Raw genomic sequence first — 12,357 nt, forward strand, 5'->3', positions numbered from 1 at the left:
ACTGACTAGGTTCAGCGTTGCTTTAATATGGTGATTTAGTAGGAACCAGTGTGTCAACATGATTATGCTTAGTAATACAAGTTAAAATTATATATATATATATATATATATATATATATATATATATATATATATATATATATATAAGAAAAAATATCTCAACAATGAATAACAATGGCATTGTGTCCAGTAAATGTTTAATAAAATTATGTACTTATAAAATTTTTTAATATATATATATATATATATATATATATATATATAGCAAAACTGGTAATTAGTAAAAACCTGAAGAAAGTGCTCAATACTATTGCAGAGCAAATATATTTTTTTTATTATCGTTTTATCTGTTTAGTTACACATGTTTCGGTTACCGAATTGTATCAACGATCCAGTAAGTTCGTCAGACTTTAAACAGAAACCTTTCTGTTAAAGTCTGACGAAGTTACTGGATCATCGACACAATTCGGTAACCGAAACGTATAACTAAGCACATAAAACGGTAATAAATATATATATATATATATATATATATATATATATATATATATATATTAAGAATGGCCTATACTCTGGCTTTGGTGTTGAGGGAGAACCCCCGATTGTATAATATTGTTTCGGGATTTTTTCTTTAGATATTCTCACTGTTTAAACTTATGCAACTTTCGACCTTTTGTTGAGGGGATAGTGTATATTTGTGTATTTGTTGAACTCAGTAAACTGTACCTAATTTTCAGACTTTATGAGATTAGCATCCAAAACGGGAACAATAGTCTGAATAAATCGAAATAATGTAATCTTATATCCTTTCTTTCTTTTTTACTCACGTTCACTCCCTTACAAGGCATATCGCCACTTGGCCATAAGGGGCTACTATGTCGGGACATTCTTAGGAAAGATTAACAAACTATTGGTTTATGTTACATTTAAACATCTTAAACATTTGCATTTCAGTACAGCCAGGGAAGCAGGTAGCAGGATGGGAATTCCAAAATCTAGCTGCTAGAGGGAAGAAACTGTTAGAATAGAAAGCTTCCCTGGCATTTAGAGACCTCAACAGTGAAGGGGTGAGATTTTATTGCTAAGTGAGTTTGTCGGGGATATTTACGTCGAGCGAGCACAAGTGCAACAAGTTCATCAGAACACATTCCATTAAAATATTTGTAAAACATACAGAGATGCAACACTGCAGTGATGGAACAGGGGTTGGAGCTTAGTTGACAAAGTGGGACCTATTGGATTGATCAAAGTATAAACCATTGTTAAGACGACCTTTTTTTCGATTGGATGATGTATGGCTTTGATCTTGTGCAATTTTAAGAGGCCCACCTTCCCATGCTTCGCCTTCTCTATTTACAAGAGATTAGTTTATTGCTAATCATCTGAGGTGCCTCTACTGGGGAATGTCAACGGGGCTGCCCAGACATATTTTTCAAGCTGGAGTGCTCTTCCTTTAGAGCGCTGGCTTTTCAAATCCAATTTTCCGACCCTTGTGTCATATCATCCCGTTAAGATTTTGGTGTTGGCTGAAGGAATCTCTGATTCTAAATCTAACCTAAAGTGCATGTGACCTTTGCATCTGATTTTGGAATGCAGAGGACGCGGTTGAAATCTTTAAATTTTGCAGATTCTTGCATAACATTTGCACACAAAAACGTGACAATAGAAAAAAAAACAAAAGTTTATGAATAATTATCATCTGTCTGTATTTATTTGCATGTTTTATTTCTTATGAAACAAACCGGAAGTTAAAAAAAAACTAAACAAAAAAACAAAACAAAGTACTTTATTCAAAAACCGACAGAAAAATTCATACATTTAACCCAAACGTTTACGATTGAGACATTTGCTTTTTATCCATTTCCATTGTTTTTTTAGTTTTCTGTCTTTCCTTCCTTTCATCATAGAATAGATGAAAAATAAACTATCACAAATGGAGTCTTGGTATCTGTCTGTCTGAAGCCGAGACTATATTATTACTTTTATTCATGTAGAACACAATACTGCAGGGCTACTTTCCAGCTGATTATATTAAACATGGCCGTTTTCAAGTCTAACATGAACAAGTTCCTGTTGAGCTGTCTTTTAAATAATCATGCGAGGTTCAAAATCAATTGTAAAAGTGATATTCTTCAATTGCAAGTTAATTATGACTTTTACCCAGTCATGACTGACAGAACAAGAGCATGCTACTCCTGTGAAGTAAATAAAGGTTTCCGTTTGAAATTCCATCCAGATTCCCAAGTTCGACATGGTTACACCTGATGAAGGTCAGAGGTTACATCGACTGAAACATTGTGAAAATGACATTGAAGATGAGAACAGTAGTTCGAAGAATTCAAGCAATATGAATAAACAATCCTTATCTCAAAAATTCAGAAACGTAAGGAACAAGTTCCTGTTGAGCCATCTTCATAAATAAACACAACCCAAGTTCCACCATTACTGATCATCACAGTGTTGTTGTCTCACCAGCCACCTGACTCTTATTTACCTTTGAAGTCTTGATAAGCAGTGATCTCCTCCAGTAAAAAAAAAAAAATGTATGAAAAGGAGATATAAAAAACAATTAAACACAGGATGAAATAAATAAATGAATAAACAAGCAGAAAATTTTACCGGTTTCATTGGGATTTACAATAAATAATCCAAATTCTACACCATTAACGATTACTATACTTAGATTTATTAACCATTATCCTTGAGTGGCCTTCATGCCTTGATAAGCGATGGCCCCATCCCCAGTAAAAAAAAAAACAAAAAAAAACTATAGTACTATCTTTTAATGCTCAATTCTGGGAGGAGAGGTACTGCAGTATTTGTTATTTTATTATAAGACCATCCTCCCAGGCATTACTCATTATTTGATTTTAGGGAGAATAGTAGTAGTAATACTGTATCTTTTCTGTTGTCATGGGACCATGTTCCTAGGCATTACCTCCTCTTTTGTGGAGGGGATAGTGTATATTTGTTCATTATGATATCATCCTTTTTGGCATTACTATTGTGGGGACATACACACCCTTATAATCACAAAGATGGACTCATCCATTAGCCATATAAGCAGCAAGCATAGACCGTTCAATGAGAACTATCCGGATGTCGTACAGAGACGACTTCCCACGGACTTACTAATCTTCCTGTATCACTAACCCTGTTCTGGATATAAATGTTCTTCATATTCTCACCAGTCGTCGTGTTTTCCTACTTTCACCTTTCCCGACTTCATTACAATTACCAAACCATTTTGTGTTTGTGTGTGTGAGGAGGATTCAGGATAGTGTAGTATCTGTTCTGTAGTTATGATACTATCTTCCTAAGCAATATCTTCTCGTTTAGTGGGAAGGAAGTAGTGTAAGTCAACAAGAAATTGTTACAATTGGCTGGACATTGCAAAGTGAACACTTACATTATATATTAGCAAAAATATGTGACTGTAAGTAATAATAATAATGGAGAAATTGGAATCAAGGGGAAGAAAATTAGGAGAAATTGAAATCAAAGGGAAGACTGAGAATATAATGACAGACAGTAATGCTGAAAACTGTTGAAATTTTAAGGAAACTCCTCAAATGTTGAAACTAACCTGCATGGATTACAAATACTAACCAACTACAAAGAAACAACAGAAATCTAATTTATAAAAGTCACTATGCTTGTTTGTCTGTCTCCATATTTTCAAACTCTATCTCCTCCGAAACTAAAAGTTGCAGAGCGGTGCTAGGGGCCTCAAATGATTGGATTTTTTATCAACCTTTTATGGCTCTTTAGCAGTTAAAAAAAAAAAGGGGTCAAAATTGGAAAAAATCGTAATACATTTTGTACATTCATCTTAGTTTATTTTTAATCAGTTCATATGCGTGTCACGTTGGTACAGTGGTAACATCACCAGCTTTGAATGCTACAATTTTGCTTTTGGTTTCGATTCTATTCTAGCCGATGGCACTCAAATACTTTTTTTTTTAATTTTTAAAATCACGACTCTATAATGATATATATGAAATCTGGATGAATTAAAATATATTTAAGCGTATTTTACGACCGAGCAAAACCGGGCGCCCACTCCCACCTCCTGTTAGTAAAACAAAAAGACAGAGGAATACCACATAGAGCTAAAAAAAAAAAATCACAAAATTCTAAGTTAACTACTCCCCCCCCCCTACAAAAAAAAAACAAAACAATGTGGTGTTGACATTGGTACCACACCAAATAGTCAAGAAGAGTCAAGGAGGATGGAAAGATAAAGCACTAACCAGATCTCCACTGGATGAATGTGAAGAGGATTAGGACCTGGGGAGGGGGGGGTTATTGCCATCCAAATTCCAGTGAAAATCAATGGTCATTACCAGCGAGAAGTTGTTATAACGCAAATTCATTTGCAAAGCTTATCGAAGAGAATTGGAGAGTACTGAAAATCTGGGAGACTTGTTGTCACCTAGTCTCCAGGGAACACCACCAGTTGTTGTCAATGAATAATTTCTGATGACCTGTGTAAGAACTCCTAATGAGTAAAAATAATAATAAAAATAATAATAAAAATAATAATAATAATAATAAAAATAATAATAATAATAATAATAATAATATGGGCTGACACTGTGACAAATTTGATCAACATTTTAATTTAGCAAACAAGTAGATATGTGCAGGACAGGAGACTTTGTTGGTTTGGTCACATTGAAGAATGGATGAGTGTGTTTGGGTTAGTAGGCATAAAACAATTGAGGTAACATGGGTGGTTGTTAGTGGAAGACCAAGGAAAACATGGGGGGGGGAAGAAGTGATAAGAATGGATTTGAGAGAAATATGGATAAATAAAAACATGGCCAGAGATAGGTTAGTTTGAAAATCAATTTCTAAATAATTTGTCCAACATAATGTAAAATAGACATTAAACTGATGATGATGATGATGATGTAAATCATGAGTTGTCTTCCCCTGCAATCACTACTCCTTGAATAATATAAACAACTGTTAATCAGGAGGAGGAATGCAAGCTAGTTTTCCTGGAGGTCACCAGTAACTGTTTTATGTAAATATCATAACTGTTAACCTCAACTTTTGGTGGATTTATAGAAATACAAGATGTAACTCTATATATTAGTATTAAATAAGAATATTGCATGGAAAGAAAAACAAAACTTTTTTTTAACAAAACAATGGAAGGATTTTTTTAACTGGAAGAAAATTGGATGGCATCCAAATGAAACTGTATGCATATGTGTTTGATAAAAAATTTTTTTAAATAAATACCCACGATATTAACTGGAAAGGTCCTATTTATGAGCTGTGAAACTTTTGGAATATTGTTTTTGTTTTTTTTTCTATGCGCTGATGAAACCCAAGTTGTGCAAATTATAATTTGATGAATGGTTATATTCTTATATGCCAACACCGGGAGGACTGAAACAATTGTATGCAATATTGTGACCAATAAAAGATATATACAAAATGAAAAAAAGATAATTACAACTTCTCTCCCAATTTTCGGATTTTGTAATCATGCCCATATGAATTTTATTTTCTTTTAAAATTGATAAGTGCTTTTTCTTCTGATGAGTTAAGGGCGAAATAAATTCAAGAATTGACATAATAATTGCATGAATTATGAATTGTGCAACAAAACAGGTGCTGCCAATAATTGTGTGTATCAACTTGCTTAAAGGAATAAACGGTAAGATGGTCAACATCTTGAAATTTGGAATATAGACTTTTGTCATTTATTTTTTATGTGCTCTGTAATTAGATTGAGCTTCTTAAATTGAATGATTGGTATAAATAAAAGGTGAATCATAATTGAATAAACATATTTTCCCATATTTATACAGTATAACTCCAGGATATGGTGGCCCTAGGATACATTTTTTTTTAAGGTTTTGATGTTGAATACAATGTTTTCCGCCCCCTGGTTACGGTATTTCCCCCCTCCTTACGGTGTTATTTATAATGTTATTTGATGATATACATGTGTATTATATACTGTACTGTACTTTGTTACTAAGTTTTAATGCCGTATCCCATATCTACAGCAGAACCCCAGGATACAGCATTAAAAATTAGTAACATATTAGTATATATATATATATATATATAAACGATTTCAATGATTTAAAAACATTATTACAATGATCTAAACATAATACTCAATGAAAAACCAAGACACGGAATAATAAAATAATGTTAAAAAATACACATTGTTGGTGACTACCCCCTTATTTAAATATATATATATATATATATATAACTGAAATTAAATTGTTTAACAAACCACCTGAGGGCTGTTGGGTTAGAAATTGGAAATTGCGAATTATACATAATGATAATGACAAAGGATAATGTCATCCATTTTCAAGCAAATATATATATTTCAAACAAGATGGCATATATATAATATAGTGTAAACTATGCAAAACATCTACACCCAGAGGGTTAAGTATACTACTACTAAATACCTGTGCATCGTGTTTGCTTTTTATCTTGCTTGAAATATATATATATTTGCTTGAAATATATATATATATATATATTTGCTTGAAATATATATATATATATATATGTTTGCTTGAAATATATATATATATATATGTTTGCTTGAAATATATATATATATATATATATATATATATATATATATATATATATATTTGCTTGAAATATATATATATATTTGCTTGAAATATATATATATGTTTGCTTGAAATATATATATATATATATGTTTGCTTGAAATATATATATATATTTTCTTGAAATATATATATATATATATATTTGCTTGCAATATATATATATTTGCTTGAAATATATATATATATATATATATATAAATATATATATGCTTGCAATATATATATATTTGCTTGAAAATGGATGACGTCATCTTTTTTCATCATGTATAATTTGGAATTTCCAATATATAATGGTATATATAGCAAATACAAACTCAACGAGCCTCAGGTGGTCTATTAAACAATTAAATTTTAGTTATGTTGATCTGCTAATAAAATATTGAAAGCTTTCATTGACGCCACCATGTTTCTTTCATCTTTTCTTTTAACAGGAACAACTATATGATGAGGAGCGGCGCCGGAAGAAGATCCTTGAGGAGGCCGATCTGGAAGCCAGGCGACACTGTGACGTCTTCTCGTAAGTCATCCAAAATCTATTCATCGGCATCACAACATTTTCTCACAGGGGTTGGGAGTGGGTAGTGAAATTCCTCCCTGGCACCAAAATCAACAGAGTCTATACCATTAATGAAATGGCCTATTTTATGTTGACTACGTTATGTTGCTGGTCCTGTGCAGTTCTAGGAGGTCCACTCTTCGAAGCTTCACCTTTTCTCTTAAAGAAGGGGTTAGATTGTTGCTAATTGCTTGCGGGCAGCCCTCCTTGGAAATGCCAACAGAGCTACCCAGGCATTTGTTGTGATCTAGAGTGCTCCTCCCCAGGTGGCACTGGCTTTTCAATCCCACTTTCTGACCCTTGTGTTACATCTTTTCGCCACGGGAGATAAACATGCAACATTCTCTCACAACTTTTATCAGGTATTGGAATACAAAATTAAAAAAAAAGAAATGCAGACCTTTTTTAGATTAATGCGGTAAATGAACTTTGCATGATAACTTTGTGTGATTACATATCAACTCTTTTTTGGATTTTATATTAATTTTCTATAATTTGTCTTATTTTGACGACTGCTCTCATTTGTTAGTGTTATTCTTACAATGTTTCAGCCAATGTAACCTACGACCTTCTTCGGTGTATTTTGTCACAAAGACCCATGACGTAACGGATAAAGTACTAAATAAAATTCCGTTCTAAACAACACTATTCTGGAGGTTGAAGGTTCAATCTTCAGTGCAAGTGATGCTAAGAATGCAATTGCAATTTTTTCGAAGACATCAACCCAGTCATGGCTGGCGGAACGAAAGCATGGGACTCACGTGGATTAAATAAAGGGTTCAATTCAAAATTCCATACAGATTCCTCAGAAACGTTATGAAAATAGCACTCCTGATGAGAACAGTATGTTTTTTGAATATCGCCTGCGCTGAGAATTGAACCTACAACCTCCAGAACAGTGTAACTTACAACTGAATTTTACTAAGTATTTTATCCACTATGCCACAGGTCCTTGCAGAAGAACTTCTGTAAAGAGTTTCATTTGAAATTCTGTGCAAATTCCATAGTATGACAGAAAGATTCCAGAATTCAACAAGGTACACCTGAAGAAGGTCAACGGTTACATCGACCGAAACATTGTGAAAATGACATTCAAGATGAGACCAGTAGTCCAAAAAATCCATGAATTTATGTGTATAATAAGCATAGAATGGACTCTTCGAGTGAGTGGACGGGAGAGTAATAGCAATTAAGGTGAGGCTACGATTTCACAAAGTTTTGCAATTTAGGTCTTACCCTTGAATACAGTTTCATGTCCTGAGTAGGACATGAAAAAATTATGAGACAATTCTGAGTTGAACTTGTAAAAAGAATTTTCAATGATTATCTGTTCATATTCATGATGAAAATTTTTTTTATCTTTTTCAGGTGAAGCAGAAACAGACTCTTGTTGTCATTGCATTGTACAAGGCAACTTTTTCAAAAATGTCGCCTATGGAATTGTTAATAAAATTCATAATCTTTTCTGCAATCTCACTCTATTTTCTTTTCTTTTTGTTTTACAAAGGCATCGCCTCTTACAGGGCCTGAAAGCCACTTGAGGATAAAGGTTAATGAGTGTTGGTGAGACAACAATGTAGTGATCGTTAGTGATGGAAATTGGGCAGAATTTGATTATTTAAGGCTAAACGAGAACTTGTTTACATTAAACTTGAAAACGACCATGTTGTAGTCAGCTGGGAAGCAAGCCTACTGTACAGAGTTCCACAGGCAAACAGTTCTAGAAAAGAAACTTTGTTCATAGAATTTGTTTTAGATTTATGCTCAAATAGAGAGTGAAGATACAAAAAAAAAAAAAACTTCAATCTATGTCTGACTTGTCCACTGAGTTTTACTCATGAAGGTCCAACAATCTTTGTTTTATTATTGTTGGCATGATTTTTACTGTGATGGCCCTTTTCAGTTCAGAAACGGCTTGGAGATTGTTTTGATAGCATTATCATTGAGATTACTGCACAGATAAAAATGGGGGGTGGGTATGGTTCAATGATTATGAAGCCCATTCCAGATCACATCTTTTACTGGTCCCTGGATATGACCTTAAACTATATCCGATGGTGAGGCCCCAGCTTGTGGGCCTTGGGGAGTGTGGAGCCACCCTTTAATTGCCATTGCTCCCAGGTCCACTCTGACCTGGAGTCGTAGTACCTGTTAGGGTCCCAACTATGGGTTAAATAGAAACCGTCTTAAAAACAACAAATATATTCTATTAAAAAATTTTTCTTCAAAATCTTTGGATTCGGCATTAAATAACCTGAAAAGGGTTGATATGCCGTAAAACAAAAGCACCCGACCAACACCTTTTACTCTACTGCTGAAACAATCATGAACATGTTTCTACAAACTTAAAAATTAACACTAGTCTTTTTCTGTTCATCTCAGCATATTTTTCAGTCATTCTGGACTGTTGTTTGTCACTAGACTCAAGCAATACTGGTTCAGATGTACAATTGGGGGGGGGGGATTAAGCAACACATGACTGTGTAGACTTACTATGCAAACACACACAGTTGGCATCCATTGTCTCCAGAGACAGAAAGGAAGTCCCTTAATTAGGTAAGCTGGAGAGATATAGAAAGAGAGGAAGGAGGTATAGAGAAAGAAATAGAAAGGACATCCATTGTCTCCAGCAGTTGAAAGGAGGCCTCTTAAGAGAGAAAAGAAAGAGAGGTGGGGTGGATACAGAAACAGATGGATAGAGACAGAGAGAAAAAGATAAAGAGAGAAATAGGAAAGAGGGATCCATGGTTTCTAGAGACTGAGAGGAGAACTATTAAGTAGGTAACTTAGAAAAAGAGTGAGAGACAAAAAGAGAGACAGGGAAAAATCAAATAGTACCCATATCATTGAACATTGATAAAACAAAACTGTTGGACATTCATAACTGAAACTTAATGGACAAGTCAGAGATAAATTGAAGTTTATTTGTGCCAAATACGGTTGTATTGCAGAAAGGATTTTGAATTTTATTAACAATTCCATGATTTGTATTGGTGTTATTCTGTTTCATAGCGATTTTTTTTATCCATTTTTTTTTTGTTTTGTTTTTTTGCTTTTTAATGAATTTATTTTTAAGGAGTTACTTTTTCTGACTTTACACTCATATTTCTTTTGTTTTATGCGTGGCAGATGTTCAAAAATGTTATTCATTGAATTCTGACTCCATTTTGCACCAATACTTTTAGGAAAAGCATGAAACTACTTTTCCCTCCTCCCACCCAATTATAGGTGAAATAGAAAGCTAAGCTAAACTTTTAAATAAAAAAATGTACAGAATTCAACCCATATGAAAAAAAAAAACACAAACAAAATCTTATCCGTGATGGAAAGAAAAGCTTGTACAACAACAAAAAAAAAATAATGCAAAATCATTGAGTAGTTTTATTTTTTAAAATGAGAAATAAGGTATTTGTACAGAATTCTTACTCATATGAAAAAACAAACAAACAAAATCTTCTCCGTAACTGAAAGAAAAGCTCATACAACAAAAAAAATCACATAATATTGAGCAGTTTTATTTGGATAAAGAATATTTTAGAAGCAAGCAAATGTTCTGAAAATACTCCTAAATCCATAAATCATCATTGATAATATTGATGTTATTCATAATTTCTCAACAAAGTATATAATTATCAAGTAAATACTAATTTTTAACAGTTTTCCTTTTTCATTAAAAGTAGATGTAACAGATGTCTAATTTGTGGATACAAGAAATTATTTTAAATGATGACATTTAATTAATAAGAATCTGAAAAGTGTTCATCATTTAGCCAGATTATAAAAAAAACGGATTTTATTAATAAGTTACCTCCCTTAGTTTCCAAAATAGCCCCCATTTGATTGAGCCAGACAATTCTCTTTGAGCATTTTGAATTCAATATTTTTTTATTGGGGGGGGGGGGGGTACTATGAACACTTTATTAAGTAAGTGTTTTTAAATTCATGTTTTGCCAAACTTTACACGTTTCCATTTTCTTTTCCAAATTATTTTATTCATTCGATTAATTACTAACAGAGGTGTCCGGTCATAAAATATGCTTAAATATGATATTTTCATTTACGCGGATTTTGTATTTATTATTACAGAGTCAATTATTTCATATCATATTGTACCCAATATAAAGTCATGATTTTAAAAGTAAAAAAATGATTTGGATGCCATCTGCTAAAATCGAAACTGAAACATAACGAAACGTAATTTCATGATTGAAACTATGTTTCGTTATGTTTCAGATTTTGTATTTATTATTACAGAGTCAATTATTTCATATTACATTGTACCTAATACATAGGTATGATTTCAAAAGTTAAAAAAAAAAAAAAAAAAAAAAATGATCTTAGTGCCATCAGCTAGAATCGATAACAAAACATAATTTCATGATTGAAACTATGTCTACAAGTTAAGCAAAGACTGAAGTTTATTTGTATTCAAATTTGGTTGGACTGTGGAAAGAAGTGTGAATTTTATTAAATATGCATTTATTTCCATAGCAACAATGTAACAAGGGAGATAATTACTTTTGGAAAACTTGGAAGACTCAATTTTTGCTGTCTTCAAAAACTATTTCCAGTAATAATTAATTTTCTAACCTTATCACTTTTCATAATGCTTGGATGACTGCGACATGACAATTAATTAGATACCATTGGTTTTATGGGAAAATTCAATTTTTCAAATTTTGCTCTAATAACGTCATCATCATGATGCAGTCCGTCAATTTTGATGATGACTAGTTGGGGCCTCAGTGCTTTATCCCTCAGTTGGCTCCAAACTTGCTTGCGCAATTTAGGTGCAGTATCTGTTGCGCATCAGATAGACACCCTCTGAACCTCCAATGTCCAATGGAGTGAACCCGTGACGACTGGCAGCAGAGGAGGCCACAGCTTCTGACCGAAAGTAATCTCAGTGAGGTAAAGAGTCGCCCTATTGTGTCCGCTATTACGCCTTTTCTTTCTGGATGAGGTTCCATAGCCTTTTAAGAAAAACTGCAAGGCAGCAGTAGGATTTGAAGTCAGAGTTCCCATCTCTTAGCCTTTTGCTGTGATAAGGCCCACAAGGCAGTGGTGTTTGATTTTGGGATTGGTTCCTCTAGTCTTCACCCAACCAAGGGCACCCACAAAACAGTGGGGTAGGGGCCATAAAGCATTACCTCTGGGGTCCCCTACTACTCC

At 33.2% G+C, this 12,357-nt stretch overlaps 1 protein-coding gene across 50 annotated transcripts in view; it reads left to right on the top strand.

Moving 5' to 3' along the window:
- Positions 1-12,357, top strand: part of LOC145252497 (uncharacterized) — a 957,520-nt gene that overhangs the window by 899,689 nt on the left and 45,474 nt on the right. For all 50 annotated transcript variants that reach the window (XM_080111966.1, XM_080111941.1, XM_080111971.1 and 47 more), the window contains one exon: positions 7,061-7,146. In XM_080111966.1, the coding sequence (XP_079968092.1) occupies positions 7,061-7,146 (86 nt within the window). The remainder of the gene's footprint in view (positions 1-7,060; positions 7,147-12,357) is intronic.

This window comes from Euprymna scolopes, chromosome 29, assembly GCF_053919585.1.
Source record: "Euprymna scolopes isolate OS-2025 chromosome 29, ASM5391958v1, whole genome shotgun sequence".
Taxonomy (NCBI): Eukaryota; Metazoa; Mollusca; class Cephalopoda; order Sepiida; family Sepiolidae; genus Euprymna; species Euprymna scolopes.